This window comes from Thermobia domestica, chromosome 6 (assembly GCF_964235325.1).
Source record: "Thermobia domestica chromosome 6, izTheDome1.hap1.1, whole genome shotgun sequence".
Lineage (NCBI taxonomy): Eukaryota > Metazoa > Arthropoda > Insecta > Zygentoma > Lepismatidae > Thermobia > Thermobia domestica.
This window is the reverse complement of record NC_137459.1, coordinates 88,375,664-88,397,378: the sequence shown is the minus strand read 5'-3', so window position 1 is coordinate 88,397,378 and position 21,715 is coordinate 88,375,664. Positions and strand designations below refer to the sequence as shown.

General features: G+C 34.7%; 1 protein-coding gene across 1 annotated transcript in view; it reads left to right on the top strand.

The window, feature by feature from the left end:
- PlexB (plexin B) overlaps positions 1–21,715 on the top strand; it is a 461,345-nt gene that overhangs the window by 201,799 nt on the left and 237,831 nt on the right. The window contains 1 exon segment of the mRNA XM_081761825.1: positions 4,679–4,807. Within this exon segment, the coding sequence (XP_081617951.1) occupies positions 4,679–4,807 (129 nt within the window).

Below are 21,715 nucleotides of genomic sequence, written 5' to 3'. Positions count from 1 at the left end.
ACGATTATGCCGGTTAGGCTAAAGGAGACGGTGATGATGAGAGATGAGTGAAATGGTGGAATGAAGAAAGTGGGAGGAAACGGGGGAACCCCGAGAAAACCCAGGAGCACCGTGTTGTGTCCACCACAAAGTCCACACGGCGCGAGCTGTACAATTGGCGGATCCACAGAGCATTATACAAGGGCAACCCCTACATTATCGGCTGTTTCTCACAGCAGTATCTCGTCTCCAGAAGCTTCTTCACGGATGACACTATATATATATATATATATATATATATATATATATATATATATATATATATATATATATATATATATATATATATATATATATATATTCATTGACCAATTATTTCAGTAGTTGCTCACGAAACATATTTCGTCACAAGTTAAATATCCATACATCTTAAAGTCTTTCTTTCTATGCTATCAGTATGATTAGCACATTGCCCGTTCTCTGCACACGAAGAATAAGGTTTATGGAAACTATGTGATTGATATATAAGAATGTCGTCTGGTTTGGAAATAATTGTTGATGTAAGTTATATTTCACAGGAACTACATAAAATCTGATCCTCGATTTTTCCCTTACAGGGTCACATTTCGTAAAATTTTATGCAATTATCAGCTTAGCACATTAGGATTAGGAGTTAGATTGTTGGGGTTTCGGCATCTGCGGTCATGTCAGTCCGTCGCGTTTGGGGGTTGGCATTCCTCGGCGATCACACTCTCCGAAGGAAGGGAAGGAAAAAAAGGAATGGAGAAGGAAGGAAGCGGCCTGGGACCTATATGTTAGGTAGCATACCGGCATTTGCCTTGTGTGAATGTGGAAAACCTTACTCAAAACAGCTAGCCTATAATTTTTCGACCGAGTTTCCCACTGGGAATCGAACCCAGGACCGCTCACACCAAAGACGAAAGCGTTAGTGACTACGCTACGCGGGGCCACATTGTTAGCCTAGGGTATATGGGGAATACCTAGGTGTTTATACAAAATTCTAAGGTTAGGTGCAGGACAATATTTATTTAAAAATTTCAACGTCCTATGTCTAGTAGTTTATGTGGTCTGTCGATGAGTGAGTGAGTAGATTTAATCATTATATATATATATATATATATATATATATATATATATATATATATATATATATATATAAGACGAAATCTGCTTATCACATTATTTTATTATTATTATGTAATTTATTTAGTCCTGTTTTGATTGATTAGTTGATTAGTTTTAGTTTACATTTTTATGGTTGTGAAAGAAAACACCTGCTACTTACGTGGATTCTAAATTATACCGGAACTTAAACTGGTGCAGGTAGCCAGAGCACGGACCATCATTTAAGATTACTTCCCACAGAACAGGTTCTTCCTCACCACTTTTGTCTTTTCTTCAAAAGAGCTGGATCACAGGACAATGACACAGTACTCGGCTAGTCTTTAAGAGTACTACTTCCCATTTTATCTCTTATTTTTTCCCACAAAAATCACGTGTTCCTTTTTATTCAAGTATATCCCTACGCTGTCCTTATAGTTCTAGTGTAAAACGGCGTTGTTGTTTGAGTAAGTAAGGTAGATGGTGAAGCAAGTATATCCTTACAAATTTCGCAACATTGCAGGTGAACTATGAGGTTTTGAATTCGTATCTTAGATGATAGATGTTTTCTTTCAATTACCAACTTTGGCTAAACTAAAAACACTGTGCATAAATTTTGAACACGAGTGTACAAGAACGCATTTGGCATCTAAGAGAATTACTGTCCTTACCCAGCAGAATTACTGTAGAAATAAACTAATAATACCGGTTAATATATTTGTATTTTGAGTTTTTTTTTTTTTTTTTTTTTTTTACTATTTTGAATCTTTAAAACTTCTTTCTTTAGTATTCACATTTCAGATATTCCCGAGAATATATCGAATATTAAAAAAAATCTGTTTTATTGAATACTTTGGTCTCCATGAAGAAAATCTTGCATATGATATTTCCATATATACACATTGCAGAATCAATATCTCAAATTGAGATATGTTAAAGTGAAGTTAAAAAGCCATTTTAATATACCTTGGTTATACGTATACTGTGCATGGAATTCTGAAACGATAATATAAGGTCATAAACGCGGAGTTACGAGCTCTTGGAGTACGTTTCGTGTTCTCCCAAGTGCTCGGGGTACGACAGGGCAATGTCTTCTTTCACAGCAAGATGAACCAACGTAGAAGTTTTCTCTCAACTTAGTTGTTTTAGTTCTCACTCCCTGAGCTCTTACCTCGACTTCGAACCCCGTTCAGTGCAATACGCTGAAAGCTAACTTTTAATCATCTAAAAGTTATAGAAGTACTTATTTACATGTATATACATTTATTTGAATAATTTGTTTTATTCTATTTATCACTGTCAATGTACTATTAATAATAGGTTCTGTAGAGTAGTAAAATTAAGAGGAAACCAAATTAAAATTGAGAAAAAGAGGATATAGCCAGGTGAAAGTAGCAACATGCTGTTTTAATTGCATTGCATCTTTGCCATATAATTGTTAAAATGAAAGAAAAGAAGATGATTGCTAAAGTTACTGTTCACTCTGATAAACTGATCTGGTGGGACATAGGTGAATTACCTTACCCACAACACTTCTAACATGTAACGTAGGTACCCTCCGGTATTACTGTAATCACACTAAACGAAATTATTATAATATTCAGTACATGGTTAGTTGTATGTTTATTTCCTGCGTATGAAAAATGTTGCTTCCCTGTCCCTCTTTGAAATTTAAAGGATGGGGTTGTAACTGTAACACAAATACGCAAATCTGCCCGAAGGTGGAGTAATGGAGGCAGTTACCCACTGCCAAATTTTTGAAGGGATTCAGTTCCTCATACATTTCGAAACAGATTTTCTTACGTACATACACACTATACTATTTTATTGAAACGAGAGTTGCCTAACATTTACCATTTTTCAGTGGCTGTCCATTAGTTCCGCCCTTAAAACTTACCCGATATCTCGTAAAACTTACCCGATTTTAATTATACTTGGTATATGCTTTGCTTCAACATGCAGAAAAAAAAAACATGTTTGAGGTTGTAAACCACGAAGAATAAGTAGATCAAAGAGGAATAAATCAACAGCACATCGCAAGCTTGAACATACAGAAAAAACTTGAATTATAGTCTACACAAAAATTAGTTAATTTTACATTGGAAATAATAACAAGGGAAGTTGAAAGGAGTTACCAGGAGAAAGTAAACTAGTAAACCAGAAAGTAAAAATACCATATCGATGTTTATCTGGGAGACTGACATGAAACATACGTGTAATCAGGATTTTATGTGTCGGAATTCAATCATGGGAACTTCTTATTATGACGCGAGGGAATTAAACGTTCACTTATCCTACAGAAAGTAAATTATGTTATGCCTAGTATACATTCTGTTATAAAAAAAGAAAGAATATTAATCATTCTATAAATTTGTTTTCCTTTAAGCTTTTCTTTAAGTCTCTACTGAACAGGATTCTGAAGTCAGACATAGATGATGTTGAAAAAAAAAAGTGTCTAAAGGCAAAAGAATTCGTGATGTTTTGGCTAGGGAATTAGAAGGGCATACCATAAACTAATGGAACGCTAGCACTCGTGTAAATTTTGGTGCACCACACAAAAATAAACCAGTTACAGGAAATTCTCATTTGTACTGCGTTCATTTTAATTTATGTTCTGTTTTCTCTCAAGCATACCAACAATGATTCCGTGGTATTCAATTTGTTGCTACAATGTTTCCGTTGAAGATAGGGGGAAAAAAGAAAGAAAGATGTTGAAGATTTTGGACTAAGTTTCCTTCAATAAAATGTTTGACCCTGTTACCTTACAGACTCGCATTTCACACTAAAGCTTTTGTCGGTCTTGTGGCTTCGTATTGTCTTCTTGTTAAAATTGTCATGTTAAAATAAATAGTGCAGTGCATATGAGTACTAAGTATATAAATTTATCTATATGCAAGATAAATTTTTCTAACATACTGTATGTCATGAACTGTTGAGCGCAACAAACATTATTGGAGAAATTAGAATCTCTAGAAATCAAGAGACCGAATATGTTTCTGATCTTGATGGTTTAGATTTTATTTTGTTATTCCATTTTTTTTTTTGTGTGTGTGTGTTGGTTTTAAAATATAATTTCTGTGTAATTTGTGTGCTTAATATATTAGTGTATCTGAGATCTGAGAAAAATATGCTTCACATTTGAGGAAGATACGCTCCGTAGGGCACAATGTAGGATACCAACTGATTGCATTTAATAAGCTGAAAAAAAAGAAAAAAACAGGATTTGTAATTATGAGAAATATCCTGGAACAGAACCCAGTCCTTATAATTACAAAGTAAACATATCATATATTCACATGTTTTAGTTAAGCAGATCATAATTACTATGTTTGAATTGTAAGCTAATTGGAGCAGCTGGAGCCGAAGATAGACTAAAATGAATAATAATGTAATAATGCATAGACTCTTGAAAACAAGCCGTTCATAATACTTCGTGCATCATGGTTAGAGACATTATAAAGGCTTTACTTTAAGACCAAGTAGAGCTGGGTTTATGGTGGAGATCTTCTGTTTCTCTCTTTTTAGTTTGTTTAATGTGGCTTGTTGGGTTAATGGCACTTTCCTTCGTCTGTTTCAGGTTTTGATCTCTGGTGCCACCCAGGCGGTCGAGTATGAGGAACTTGTAGTGGATCCTGGTCGCGCTCTTCTCCCTGATACAACTGTGGATCCCAGTGGCGAATTTATCTATGTCCTCTCTACCGCAACAGTAAGTATAAAGTTTTCATAATATGTACAAATAAGCTTTTATATGCATACATACCTGTGTCTCTTTCAGATTCTCTGTGGGGATTTTTTTTTTTGTTTCATTCCCTCCCTTCCTGAATGTTACGTTCCATGCGGCAACTATGAAGCAAGCCATTGGAGTCTGTTGCTTGTGGCTTGTTGGGAGTCGAAGAGAAGTATGAAAAAAAAAAAAAAAAAGCAAAGCGTTGGGGTAGAAAACCAGAACGATTTTTTCCGCAAGAACTGCTGGCGCTGAAACAACAACAGAGGCAAGCTTTGTGCGGTTGTGTATGCATGATAACATTTAGGATAGTTCAGATAAAATTCTTAACGCACGCAAAATATTCGTGAGCTATTACAAAAAAATTGTGGGTATGCCGAGCAGAAAGTGATGGTGGTGGTTCAATTTTAGTTTTGGTTGTCGTGTTTCAAGCCAGGAAGTGTTATTTTCGCCCATGTGATTTTAGGTGTGTATTATTGCTTTGAAAAGAGTTTAGACACGAACGCGAGTATTACGACAGGTTACATAGACCATTGCTAATATATTACATCCTCTTAAACGCACCTTTAAAGTTAAATAGTTATAATTTTTAATGAATAATCTCTCCCTCTCTCTCTCTCTCTCTCTCTCTGTGTGTGTATGTGTGTGTATTTTACATTATGTCTGAGATTTAGTTCAGTCAACCTACCAGAAATTTGTCGTAATTGCATCCATCTCTGGCAGTATCTCTCTCTGTGTGTGCTTTTAAAAACATTTCCATGCACTGTTGTTTAAAAAGTGTGAAGGTGATACGTTCCACGCAGACTCTGGGTTTGTTTGTAAAGCTTTCCCGAAAATATGCACACCAAGAAATACGATTCCCAATCACTACCACAGTACAATTTTTGAGTTGGTACTAGAGTATAAAATTAAAATTAAGTGCGACGTATTTTCAGAAGACACGTCATGTATGTGATTTTATATTGACAATATTTGGTATTGAGATATAGATTTTACATATTTATTCTTGTGTAATATTTGTGAGGGACATTATGCAGGTATAGTATGTGTAATTAAAAATCTTTGTCATTTTATATAAACAGATGAAAAACAAACTCTAAACACGAGAAACATCCATAAAGAACACTAGGAAGCTATTTGGAATAAAATTTTGCACCAATTTTCCTTCTCTTTCTAAATAACTATAAAATAACGGCAACATTGAAGTTTGGGGATTATTGCTTCCTAAATAAATAAAGTACTAGGAACAAAGTAAATGTTATGGCAACATAATGTAATGCCGTATTTTCTATAATGATCGCGAAGAGTCGGGAAGCTTGACTTAGATTTACCAATTGCATCACCCAATAGAACGCAAGGGTGCGTCCCAGTCGTCAACCTTCACCCATTAAATTTTGCCAATGTTGTCTCTCTCTCTCTCTCTCTCTCTCTCTCTTTATAGGACAACTTCTCCTGAGGGTACGGTGTTGTCGGATTGCCGCTAGGTTTCGTTTTATTGTTATTGTTGATTTCGTTGTTTTTTTTTATTTTCTATTATTATTATTATCGTTTAAATCTAATAATTGTTAGTGTTGATGTTATAGTTCTTTAAGTACTGTTTTACTTTTTTCTCGTTTGTCATGTTTTCTTAGTTTTTCAAAGTTGTTGGTTCCTTTCTGCTATTTCACTTTTTTTTCAAGTGTCCGTTCGGAAGGCAGTTTTACGAATCGTACCGAATTCTTCCGATGCATCACACGTGAGGGAAAGCAGTTCTATGATTCGCGTAAAGTCTGGGCTTCACAAGTCGTTACGGTCACTATAGTTGAATTATGATGTCCAAAACACACTTCCTTTGCATTTTATTTATATATATTGCTCTCTAACTTTTAATATTGAATTTCGGATTACAGTTCTTTAGAAATGAAAATAAAAAAAAAAAATGTAAAATGCTATCGGAGGGGTCATAAAGTTATAAAACTATTGGAATTAATTTCAAAGACATTATCAGTTTAATCAATTTGAAGTAATCTATCCTAGCATATACACAGGATAGTTACAAATGGATCGAAATCAAAATTTTAAACTTTATGCATGTAAACTGAGGATAAGAAAATCCAACGGCACCGTAGTTCGTTTACCCTCCATCTTTCTTCCTAAACCAATAATATCTTCAATAAGCATTCTTGACAGAGAAGACGGCCTCGAGCGCTGTAGAGAAAGAGAGCTCCCCAACTGTTAGTTATCCAGCCTATAGTTAATTGCTTAAAATGTGGGTAGGGCGGAGCAGTTTACAGATTACTTGTCGTTTTGTAAGATCTTGTTGAGAAGAAAATCTGTTCAAGGTACCTTATTATTTCTTCCCCTTTGCGATAACAATATTTTCATATAATTTGCTAACCTTTGGAAAACGGGTGATATTATACTGGAGTCGAGTTAGTAATCAACTTAATAGGTTGAGGACTATGTAGATAATAGGGAAAATAACGTAATAGACCTGTTTACGAGGAAGTGTCGAAAATAATGTTGATTACTTGTAGTTATTCTGAAAGAATTCTGATAAGGAAGAAACGTAATGGCATTAATAATTATTAGAATCGTTGAAGCATTTTATTTAAAAGAAAATAAAACGACAAAAATTATCTGGAGTTATTCATTAAATAAATAGTGCTGTGTGATACATAGTATTTTCTTGAGAGGATAATATTCCTTCACTTTTGTATAGATAGAAGTTTTGATCGTTCAAGTTTAACAAAACTATTTTGTTCAGACCACGTCTTAGTAGTATCAGTACGTGATTAATTACATCAGTTGTGTACGCAGAAGTTCGTCAAGGGGGATTGTTGGAGGTTCTAAGTTCATATAATTCCAAATGTTCGCTTACAGATATTCATATGGTAAATGTTTATTTATGCTGCATACATATACTTATATGGCAAATGTTTATTTTTGCATAATATACTGTGCAAGGGCGGTTAGAACTCCGAACCCATCCTTGTTTGCGCCACTGATTACAGTAATCTATTACGAAGAATTGAGAAATTTTGTTAAACGTTCATATGAACAATATACATGTCATGATAACATGTGAATTTTTGTATATGCAAAATCTCTTAGATTGTAAGAACGTCTATCTAACACACTGTAGAAAATTTTAGACTTACAGAGTAGATTTTGATTCATGTGTGTATATAACTATCCGCTAAAATGCACAATCTTGTAGCAGATTGATTTTCAAAGTGAGCCTGGTATATATTTAACCAAATATGCATCAGTTTATGCTGGGTTGATGCCTTATAGGAAGAGAATGATGCACACACAGATGAATGAGGGAGGCGTGCTAAAATCTACCTTTGTAAAATTAAGAGAATTGACATGTAGATTGCAGTTCCAATTACCAATGTCAAACCAGTGTTAGAAGGAAGGGTGATTGTTCTGACATAGTATAATGTTTTTTTCTTTGTATTCAAAGAATATAATAATTCCTGCTGATTACAGCATTACTAGTGTTTTATCTTGGTTAACTCCGATATTAGCGTACATTCTTTGAACAAATGTGATGTAAAATATAGGTATACTTGTCAATTTAATGTAAACACATGAGGTTGGCAAACACAGATGTGTGAGTTGACAATGTTCAGGCGGGAACTGCAGCACTTGGCTCTTCATAGTAGTGTGTTAAACCGAACACCGTACTATATGCGAAGCAGGAAAACGACAGTGTACAGTGAACTGAGGACACGGTGATAGTGTGAAATGGGCGATTTCTGTGATTTCCAAAAGGAGGCAAATTGGCACTCATTTATGCACTGCGAGCGTGACGAAAGTAACAAGTGTTGTGTGTGTCATGACGGATAGTATTCAAGACGATGACCGCCTATAAAACTCACGGCAAACCACATCCGCAATGAAGAACACTGGTCGGAAGAAATCTCACATATCAGGTCCCTCCAAGCATTAAAACGAAGCGACTGTGATGTAAATGACGGTGAAACTCAAGATGTACCTTCCGCAGTCTGTGTCGACAAGCACAGTCTACCGCGAGTTACAATACATGGACATGCAGGATTGGGTTTCACGAGCAAAATACCATACAGCATGTCATTGTCCTTCTGTGGGTTCGTACATGTGTTGACACTGGCCAACAAGAATCATTGTCTGGAGTGTGTAGTCCTCTGATTGCAAGAAATAACCGGGTAGGTATTCTGTATTGGATTTTCACTTCACTCAAACGATGGATTTGCTGTGACAATTGTAAACGGTCAGGACAAATGTTTGATAGTGATCAAGGCCCAGGATGCTTTTCTAAACCACCTCTCTACTCAGAAAAGGTGTTTTTGCTGTTATGGTGGTCTATGGTAGAAGTGGTCCATCATGTCTTTCTTAGACAGAGTTAAACCATCTTTATAGCACAAAACTCGATGAAATGCACCTCAAGTTTGTCTACACGCATCCAGCAATGGCCGACAAACATTATATCTTCGTGTTGCTCAACAAAGCTATTGCGTATAGGATGGTGTGGACTCTCCGCAGTATGAAAAGTCTGAAGCTGCAGTATGGCTCTTCTTCACCCACCGTTTCTCCCCGATGTATATCTCACTGACTGCAACCTTTTCTGGCATCTCGATCACTTTTTGCGAAGTAAGACTTTCACTGATGATCGAGCGGTGCAACATGAGGTTGAGGACTTCTTCGCATTGCAGATTACATATATTTTTTTAAGCCACGTAATCAAATCTTTCGCTGCCCAATGGCAAAAGGATTAGGAGTAGGAGTTAAATTTCTGGGCTTTCGGCGTCTTATGACCATTTAATTTAGTCCGTCACGTATGAGGGATGACGTCCCTTGGCGATCACACTTTTCGATGAAAGGTAATGAAGAAAGGATTGGGAAAGAAAGGAAACGGCCTGGGACCTGTGTGTTAGGTACCACCCCGTGCATTTGCCTGGTCTGAATAAGGAAAACACAGGAAAATCTCACTCAGCATGGCTGGCCTGAAAAAGCTTACGCACTTTTCGACTTATTGTCCCCACTGTTAATGGAACCGGGACCGCTCGCACCAAAGACGAGAGCGTAAGCGACTACGAGAGGCGAGGCCACACATAATAGCAAAAGTATGTGATTGCACATATGTACTATTTTGATTAACCAGGTATTGTGGATTTCTTTTCCTTTGGAAATTATTCACATGGGGTGGATATTTCATTCTCACCAACCTGATAGAAGATGTTATTTTTAATTATTAATAAATTGGGTTGGTATTCGTAAATAGACATTGCTGTCTTTCTTTCCATATAATAGCGTGTCACACTAGAGTTTTTTTTTTTAAAACATTTTGTACATTTATATGTATGTATTTATCGTTAAAAGTAAAACTAATATAAGTGATAAAATTTATTCTTTGTTTGTCTTTTCTTAATTTAGTAGTTTCGAAATTTAAAATGTTAAATATTCTAGTGTGTAAACGTACCATAGAAGAAGTTTAATTAAATCTGATCAACGATGTGTGGTGAGCAAGACAAACAACACATACGATTCACTGGAGTGGATCCTGGGACTCCTTAGCTAATAAGTTTAGTCGTTATTTTGTTTTTCTTGTTTTCTGTTTCTCTTTTGTGTTCGGTGGGTGAAATTATCTCCACCCGTTACAAAGGGAGTATATATTTTAAGAATATAGCTGTACTCACAGGATAAACCAGAGTTTTTGCAACGCTTTTGCACTTTCGGTGTGATAATAAATGTGACGTCGCCAGCGTGGGTTTTATGTGCATTTGGTCCCCAGCAGAGAGAGAAAGGAGGGGGAAAAAGAGAGAGAAACAGTTCAGGAGTCTTGCAGAAGGATAGTTTTAGTTATGAGGTCACACTTTATACGTATGTTTGCTAATTAAAGAATATCAGACAACATAATTAGCCCTAACAGAATCCAAATTCAAATCTCTGATGATTTGAGGTGATGAAGAACATTTGTACAAAGTGAGAGCACTTATATGTGAAATACTGCCGCTGATAGCATTCCGGTATATTTTAGATTTACATGTTCTAGGTAATTGCACCATTAACGTTACCCGCGAGACGAGATGAGACGAGAGATGTTTTGTCGTGTCACCCCGCGAATTCATGTCGAATTCTCGTCTCGTTTTGGATTTTTTTTCTCATATCGTTTTGTAAATTCATGATGTAGAAAATTTAATTCATTTATTCCTTTTCTCTTTATTTCATCTAGAAGCTAATCAGAATCCTTCCTCGTCACCAGAGGTCCATGAAGGGTGTGATATAACAACAGTTAAGGCATATTTATTATTGAAGTATACTGTGTAACAAATTGGGTATCTTTTATTTTTGATTTTTTTTAACGTCCCTTTCAGCATCGAGGCTATATGAGACGCGGACTTTAGCTAAAAAGTGGAATCCAAAACCACATGAGCTTCCACCGGGAATCGAACCCGAGTCACCCATGCTAAATGTGAGTACGCTAACCGCTTAGCCACAAGGGAGCTCAATTGTGTATCTTTAAACGTTGTTGAATTATTTTATTGTGTTCGTACAGTTAAACTATGAACCATGCAACACTAAAATAATGTTTGTGTTAAGACTTCAGTAGAGCGTAGTATTACCCAACGAGACTCGATAAATTTCTCGTATCGTCTCATGAGCAGCGCAATGCACTATGAAATAAGTATGAAGTTTCAGTTTATTTCTCGGGTGTCGAAATCTCACTTTTTCAGTTCTCAAATGTGTAGAATGTAACTTAAATCTCGGTAATAATTTAAGTAGGCCTACTTGTAACTAGTATGTGGCGTAAATGTTAAGAGTATGTGTGTCATTGTTAGAAATATATATTCAGGGTGTGTCAAAAGTCCCCTGATATACTGTAGCTCTGTTATTATCAGAGATACAACAAAATGTAAGAGGAAAAAATCATCTATGAATATAATGTTTTCAATCTATAGTGAAGGAAATTTTTAAAATCGGTTGATCCGTTTTGTGCTGTACACTTTTTATGTACCCAATGTTAAATGAAAATGCAACGTTGCCAGTCACCTGGATCCATCCAGAACATAAGTGAATGACGTTACTGTCTTTTACTCTTAACATGTCGATGGCCAGTCCCCATTTCAAACAGTAACTTCATTCACTTATGTTGTGGGTCCAGGTAAATGGCAACGTTGCATTTTCATTTAACATTGGGCGCGTAAAGAGTGTACAGCCCAAACGGCTCGTCCGACTTAAAAAAAAAAAAAAAAACTCTTGTACTTTGGATTGAAAACGTTATATTTGGAGATGAATTTACCGTTTTACATTTTGTTGTAACTCTGATCATAAGAGATTACCCTATGTCAGGGGACTTTTGAGACACCCTATATATATTATATACAATACGTAAATAAACATTTTTCCCAGCAAAATAAAAATTCCCAGTTACGTATTATTGGCAACTAACGATATATTTTTGTAGCGCCATACAAATAGATCTTTTTTGTTTTCTCAAAAAAAAATTCCGCATGAGAATTTATCCTCAAGCATGTCATTTTTCTTCAACTCAATGCCATACAGAAATTAAAATTTTAAGAGCAAATCATAATTGCAGGCTATATCTCTTCAGTCATACAATCTATTGTCATATTGCTGGTGTCGTAAGGAAGTAGTTTATGACGATACACTGTTGTATCAGTTTCATCGTCACAGGGACCGTAATTCTCATATAGTGTCCAGTTTTAAGCTTACAAATAAATTCGATTTATTTTATTTTCTCGTAAAATTTCGTATGATGTTCTACACTCTTCCATATGATTTGTATTCAGCTTAATGAGATCTATCATTTGGTATATGGCGGTCCTGAGTTCGATTCCCGGTAAGGGCACTGGGTCGAAGAAGTGTAAAAACTTTTCAAGCCCGACCAGTTTTCCTGGGTTTACCTCATTCACACTAGGCAAATGCCGGGATGGTACTTCATATAATGTTTCAAAGACGCTTCTTTTCTTCTCCCATTCCTTTATTTCTCCCCAATTAACCAGGCATCAACCCTCATACGTGACAGGACAACATAATCATACATACCGAAAGCCCAGAAATCTAACTCCTAATTCTAATACTGATTAGTATATGAAGGGGAGTGGATTCAGATCACGAGGGATTCAAGTCAGTTACGGAAGTTGTGAGGAAATAAAGTTTGTACGCTCCATTTAAATACAGGAAAGCTATTTTTCTTTATAGTATTATAAGAGTTCCTTTACTGCTCCTGGACATTAATCTTTTAAGCTTTGAAAGAAGTATCATATAAATATTTTAATTATGAAGGATGTGCAAAATAATCAAAAGTGAACTTAAATGCTTTGTGGATTCATTGCCCCATATGTCTGATCTTTGAACTTATTTTTATTTTCTTTTGATTTTCGTTTCTTTTTGTTAAACACTAATGTAAAATTTCTTAAACTCTTCAATTCAAGATAATTTTTGTTTGTAGGGAGTACTAGAATAATATATGTCATTTTGCTAATTTAGAAGCATTATAGAACTAGGGGCAAGATGTCGAAAGCACTTCAGTTATTAGGGGGGATGTATTGTACCAATGTATGAGGAACGAAACTATCCAGGCAAGAATCAAATCAGTCCAATCTGAAGGAAGTTTGCAGAAGATATAGTGACAACTAAGCGGCTACTGCAGGTAATAGAATGCCCCATCGAAATTAGTCAACTGAACAAAATAGTACTATATAGGACATGTGTACCTGAAATGGTCAGTGAAAGTTCTTGTACAAGAAACTCTAATGTACTTTTTGGTTTCACATCTATCAGGCTTTCGACATTAACCAATAAGTACATTATTTATTACTTCCAGGTTAATGCGTCGCATTAGACAGTACTGCTTAGATAGTGAAGATTATTTCTGTTAAAAAAAAAAAAAAAAAACGATAAAAGATTTTTGTTGTTTTCTGGAATATTTTCCCAACTCGCCCCGTTCTTCTGGTGCTATTCGCGTTTTCTAGGGGAAAACTGATAGAAAATTAGGGAGAACAATTTGTCAATGTGCATTTAAGGACCTGGTTCCGCATCTAGGGGAAAGTCAATATCAGTTATTTGACCACTCTGCTTTTCGATAGAACATGTTCTTGTCTTTTTCTCTTTTCTTTGAAACACACACACACACAGATATATATATAAAATGTATGGCAGATTGTATCCTGCTTTCAAGGAAAAATTCATGCGTAAAAAAATATTTTAAAAAATGTTTAGCTTCGCTAGTCTCTAACATTGCAGTTTGTCACAGTCTTAAGTGAATAGGGAGCAAACGTGCAAGATGAATGGAGAACGTTCTGGAAAAGACATCAATGTTCCTTATTTTATTTTTCTCGTCTCTTGCCCTTGAAAGGCTTACACAAGAAAGAAATAAGAAATTTACATTTCCCATACACCTGCATAATGCATATGTTTCTGTTAGGCTTGATTTTTTTCTTAAAAAAAAATAAATGAATAAAAGAATGGAAGTATAATATGGATAGCAAAAATGTATGAATAATCCGAAAATATGCATTTAAAAAGGAGCTTTTGTACTGCGCCTACATATCCAGCATTATTTCTAAACATAGTATTGTGTATTCTACATTGATAAATAACAAACTATATTTCTTGTCTTTGAATTTGCTCCCCACATAGTTTTCACAGAAGTATTATTCAATTTAGATAGATAACATATTTTACATAAGAATATGGAATTCTTCATGAAATTCTTTACAGTCGTCCGAATATATATATATATATATATATATATATATATATATATATATATATATATATATATATATATATATATATATATATTTAAAAAAAGAAAGGGTCAAGCAGTAAGCGTAGCCACAAAGTGACTAATATCCCAAATGACCAGCCAGCGGAGAAGTATATGTACTTATGAAATCAGAGAATGTGTACGACTGTAGCTGAAAATAAATATCCGTAAATGGTCTTCATCTATTTGAAAATGACGTTGAGAAAATAAAGTTGTTTCTACGTTAGGGTTGTCTATGCTCAATGATTGAATTATTGACAGTTGGAAGCAAACATACTAAATTTGCCATTCCATTAAAGATAAAAATATAAAACGATATATCGATTTTAGACACTAATAATCACACGGAGACGCAACCTTTCCTTTTTATTTTACTTTTTGCCTGTCTTGTAAGTATGACGTAAGACATCGTACGTCAATAATTCAGTCATGTAAACCTAGGAAGTAATATAGGAAAGAAAATAGTCATAAAATTCGTTGAAGATTTGTATTTTATCTGTGCGGATGGTAATCGAACCCCTTCTATTCGAACATTGACCTAGAGTTTCCCTATTAGATGTGTCAAACGACCACAAATAGCATATAGCATACACATATATTAAAGAGAACCATTGCAATGAACTAATTGGTTAATTATACCAATATTTCAATAACTCATCACAATAGAGTTCAAATATTTCGAAACGTAGATTAATATTGTTTTCATGTTCAATCAATGTAAGAATTTTGAAGAAAAATCTCAACACTTGAAACTAGTATTGAATTACGGAAATTTTAGTTCGTGTATATTGTGATTTGTGCCTACCTATAATTTTCAACTAAATTCATTTTCACCAAAATCGTCATCAAGAATCGCTGCTATAATAAAAGTTGTTCATATGTAGTTGAATTATCATGGAAGTTTGTCGAGTGTATGCTCTGTGTTTGATCCAATAGGAACATGGTATCTTGAAAATCAGGGAAATAACTTGTTATTTAGGTACATATGCGATATTTGGTAAATACCAATAAGGCAAGATACTCTTCTGCTAATGATCATAAATCCGTTGAAACGAGTCTAGAGACAAATATTTAGTTTACATCAAAAACAACAGTTGAAATATTATTCTACCATAACAAAAATAAAATAAATATTCGACTATGTTTGATTTTTTTGTCAAATAATATATACGCATAATTCGAATATGTTTTACAGCACTAGTTTCGTGAACAAGAATAAACATGAAATAAATGTTTGATTCAATTTAGGTACTTATTTCAAATTTTCTTGTTTCTCATTCTACTTGTGCTTAAGTATTATGGACGTTAAGAGACTAATGCATATTGCAGTTATTGTATTACATGCACCAGAGTTTTAGCTCAATTAAATCAAAATGTCTTATTATAAGCGAGACATGCTGCTCGCATGAAAGATATGCCTGTGAAAAGCAGAGTTTTAGTTGGGGTAGAATAGCTTTAGGTTGGCCAAGAAGATAATATAAAATGAATTATAGGAAGACGGATATCGACAGTGTTAATTGAACCAAATCTTTGTTCCACATTTTATAATAATATTCCACTTGAAACATCACTCTGCGCGGATAACGAAACCTGATTTCTCACAGTTGGACAGAACACGTGGTGCGTTGGGAAGCGCTGTTGCCAAAGGCTGTAGAGGAATAGAGACAATATCTCTGGCGATAAACCGAGAACATTCAAGTAGCAATAATGCTATTGCGTTAATAATATAACAGGAAGATTTGTAGCGTATGATGTACAAATATCAAAATAGTAGTGCTTGGAATATTTAACAGAATATTCAACATTCGACTACCGGTAACATCGCGGCAGTGATCTCGGTTGCGTAGAACTAGCATGAAAGAATGCAGTGATTGGCAAGTAACTATGTCCTTCGTTTTATTTAGAGCACGTACAACTATCTGTCAGACGCCAGTTCTCCTTAACCAAACAATAAACGCCGTAGCTTGGTTGAGACTGAAACTGGCTCCGTTTTGTTACTTCATTTGTGTGCTACCGTTCATATCTAATTCGTGAACGAAATTTTATCAGAACACTAACAGAAATCTTTTTAACAAAATAGGGAATCGCTACTATAGAACAACCATATCATTTACTTTGCAATGGAGACAAATATGGCAAGGCAAGCCAGATGAAATGTCAAAATATTTACAATTGAGAAAACTCACCGTGATAAATATGTGGAGCCCGGTACCAAATACAACGAAATATCAATGAGATTCATGGTATGAAAGTTTTTTTTTTAATGTGTCTTCTGTTTGGCTAAAAGCACAGGTATACTTAAAAAAAGAAAGGAAGAAAACTTGTATGTACAAGTTTATTGGCAATGTAAAGCACTGGGAAAGGCAAGAAAGACTGCAACAAGCAACACATTTTACTCATATACATATACACTTCATTGTGGTTTGGGAAGTAAACTAGGAATAGGAGTTCCAGTGTAATTGTGAAAACTGCCGAACTGTGTAATTAAATAATAAATCAGCTGAGGGCTATTTGTGGATTGGTATCAGTTTTTTTTCTTTTCTTTTAGAGTTTATTTTTCTTCTTGTGAAACATGCTGGATCTAACCGTGATGGAGGGGCCAGTTTAACCTGCTTATCGCCCATGTCTCTGTAGCTCCCTTTCCCTTGGTACTGCATGACTTGTCCCTTTCTTTTTAACAATTCCGAAGCAAAAACTAGCATTGCCTCTTGCATGAAGAAGAAGCGATAGATTAAAACTCTTCCTAATTCTAATGTTTGAGCCTTAAATAATCTACATCCTTGTACATTTTTGTTAAATATCTCCTCCCTTTTTTTCTGCGAGGAACGAGAGAGAAGAGATGATATTTTCTTGGGAAAATTGATAATCAGGGACGTGAGCTGGTGTATGGAATGATCATATTATATTCGTGCCGTAAATTATTACGTTAAATTTCTCGCTCGCTCCTCTTGGTTATATCGCGTCTTGATCGCTTTCACGTTATTTGAGAAGATAGGAAAATTCATTGTGTATATTTAATACTGGAGCAGTTTTTTCTTTCTTTTTTTAATGTATATCAGCATCATAAGTAAGAACTAAGTTAATTGGTTTGTAAATTTGTGACACTAGGATGGTCGAAGACTCTCGGAAGGAAATAAAATATTACATAGATTCTAAGCTTGTTAAACTGGACCCTCTAGCATTGTTAGGGTAGGATCTGGCCATATCAATGAAGCATTTTTTTCTTACAAGCAGCTTTAATACCGAACGTAAATAATATATTGGTTGACCATAAAGTCTAGGCTGCTACTGGCGGTGTGCAGAAATTTCAAACCATGTGTTGGATAACATGTTTCTCAATGCAGGATGGAAAGAATAAAGAATGAAACACAGACTATTCAGATGAACAACGACTGTTTGAACATCAAAGTACAGACTCCATAGTATTTACAGAATTGCCCCACAGATGGCACTAGTGCAGAAAGCTACTAATTGAAGATGTGAATATATATATATATATATATATATATATATATATATATATATATATATATATATATATATATATATACACAGGGTGTAACAAAAATTACGGCAAAATTTCATTGGTGAATTCCTTATAGTTAGACAAGCAAAAAAAAAAAAATGACCATATGTCAGGAAATCCATCGTTACAGAGCTACGGCCATTGAGCCGTCTGATGCTGTGAAATAGTCACATTCTGGCCGCCCCTAATTAAGCTAGAAAGGAAATTTTGGAATTAATGCGTTTCTGAAGGCTGAAGCTTTCAACTGGTATCTTCATGTATGTGGAGGGTACCACGGAAGAGGGGGGAGGGTAGCCACGTGATGCAAAGAAAAGGCAGTTTCCCTCCTCCGTCTGCCGTGGTACAACCCACATACATAAAATACATATTGGTGGAAAGCTTCGTCCTTCAGGGACACACTGATACTAAAATTATCTTCCTACCTAAATTAGGGAGTTAGTTACTGAGGTTTAAATTGAGTCGCATTAAGAGACGACCAGAATGTGACTATTTTACAGCATCAGACTGCTCAATAACCGTAACTCTGTAACAATGCATTTCCTGACATATGGTCATATAAACTTTTTTGCTTGTCTGCCCATAAGGAATCCACCCCTGAAATTTTGCCGTACCTTTTTGTTACACCCTGTATATATATAAGGACAGTATTTTAAAATGCATCTTTACACAATCTAAAATTATAACAGATTAATAGTGTTTGAGAAGCATAGCTATAGTATCACACTTGGCCACATTGTATAATGATTCAATGAAAGCCTTTCAAATCAATACAATAGCCAACTTGTTTCCACACTAAAGTTGCAAATTGAATTTTCCGGTTTTCGGATTACTATAGAACTTGGCATAGTTTTGGATTTCTTTTTAACAGTAGTTCAAACTCCTTCTTATACAATCTATGACAAAATCGAAAGTTTCTGTGTAAGTATTCTGAAACGATACCAGTTGTATGGAAATCTGAAAATCGGATAACTAAATTTGCAGTTTCAGTGCTGAGAACAAGTTTTTTTTTTTTTACAGTACAGCTTCAAGAGGCTTTTGCCAGATAAGTTTTCTCAGCACTAAAGTTTCAAATGACACCGTTTCAGACCTGAATGCTTTCTCTGGCCCAGCAAAGCGATAAATATACCTCATCTTTGTTACCTATTGGTTGAAGTGCATATTTTTGACATTTTAAAATGAGATTACGAACCTAAAACAGACAGGGAACTGCATCAGTGTGCGGGTGTGGCAACTTAAAAACATTTTCTTTTGGACGTATATAATCAGAGAAGTTTGGATGGGAATTTGTTTTTACTTATACCTCCCTTAAAAAAATAATCTAATCTAATCTAAATGTGTCTTTTTGACGAAACAACAGATATTTTATTGTATTTAATCATAATTATATTGTATTCAATTGCAAAAAGAACATAATTCATCAAACCTATAATTTGATATGAATAGAGAATAGAAAGAGTATCTGGTATTTTAAATATTTACCTTATATTGTAATATTTGAGTTAACTTATAAATGAACTTCCCTCAAATATGCTTCATCTCACCATTATTAAATTGCAATAAAGCATAACAGAAGGAGAATGATTGATATACAGTGTATGTTCCTTAAATCAACTAATGCTATTATAATCCTGTTATTGTTTATTATTTTAGACCTAATCATTCTTAATTTAATACCAATAGTATTTTTCAATGTATTCTGCGCAGTAATTTAAATATGATATCATGACAATGGATTTGACAGTGAATCATCATAAATCTTATGTACATTTGAATCGAAAATTAGAGCTGCGAAACGTGTATTTCACAAGAAAAGACGAAAACAGCCATATTTGTCCCTTTTTTTCTGTAGAGAAGGAAATAGAACATTTTATATAATCCTATTTAGAAATTCTGAATTGCCCGCCCAACAAATTGTACAATATTCCCCTTGTCAAAAAGAAAAAAGAGAGAAAAAGAAAAGAAAAAAGTGAAAGAATACGAGAAAAATAAAGCAAAAACAACCAAACAAGTCTCTTTGCTATATTTTTGTTTATGAAGAAATGGTTTCAGGAAACCTCTTTCTTCCCTTTCGTTCAAAATGGCATTGCTTTTCGTAATCTATAAACATACTTTGTCTGTATTCCTCTTATGTCGTGCTCGTCTTCACTCACACCGCAATCGTCTTTTGTTTTGTGGTAAATCCGATTATGGAATGAGTGGTATTAAAACATATGGCTTCCGAAAAAGAACGTTCGGTTTGATGTAGCCAATCTGTTGTATATATATATATATATGATGCTGCAGGTGCTCATCAGAAAAAAGGTTTATTTTAGGGTTGGACTTTTTCCCTTTGAAGTATTCGCTTTTCAGTTCTTGAAAACAAACTACTTTTTTTTTTCTGCCTTGTCTTATTCATTTGTTTACTTATTTAAATGAAGTTTGAAGTATATCAGTAACTTTTCGACCAAAGCTAATTTTGTTATATTTAGTATCTGTTTTGCATCTACCTGGGTACATATATAATGATCCATTTTAAACAAATTTCCGGTTTATACATTAAAAAAAAAACTATACCTATATTAGTAATAGGAGGTGGAAAGGAATTTTTGGAAGGGGTATGTAATAGCTTAATGTACCATTTTGACATTCGCTTAGTGAGACATTTTTTCTAGTCAGAACTTTAGTTAATAACCTTCCCAACTGCATTTCTTCATTTATTTATTTATTAAGTTACAACATAGATAAAGGTTTCGCTGTTTCTGTACACAGAGCAGTCAATTAACAACTGTCCGATGTATGACGTAGAAATGTGGTTTTATAATTTGAAAAAGTAGAGACAAACTCAGTGAGGAAAGGAGGGAACGAGATGACGTTAGGAGACAGGGCCGTGCCGTAGAAAATCAGCGCCCGGGGCGAGAGTATACGACGGCGCCCCCATACATATATTCCAAGCAATTTTTCCTATCTTTTTTTTCCTTTTTTCTCCCGAATTTTTCGCCCCCTTACTTCGTCGCCCCGCTCGCCCCCCTTCGGCACGGCCCTGGTAGGAGAACAACTGATGACAGAGTACGTAAAATACCGCATCCACGAATAGTATGCCTAAACTATCAACTATGCTATCGATGCTCTTGTTTGACTGTCATGTACTGCTCTTTAGCAATTTCATGGTTCTTGCTTGATCTTTCCCCTCTCACTGAGAAGGTGAGAAGCAAATTGTGACGTAACAGAGAATTGCAAATGACCGACGTAGTTGAAATTTCGCCTAAAACGGACACATTAGGTTTGCTCTTTACTTTATTGTCAACTTTTTTTCATTTAAAAAAAATACAGAAATCAATGGATAATATAATGATCTATATACTTATTTTTTTAAGGAAGTACAATATAATATTCAGTATTTTTTTTCGTTTGGGTGATTTTCGTTCTTCCTCAGTTAGCCATCTAATAAATAGCGAGCAATTTGAAGAACGAGAAAAAAAAATGGAAACGATTATGATTCAGGAAGATTGGTAATTCTTAAATTCTGACTCTATTCTGGCATGTTTGCTTATCTCATTATTATTACATTTCACTTAATCAATTCAAATCTGGTGGACAAGTATAGAGTAACAGTAGTAAACTAAAG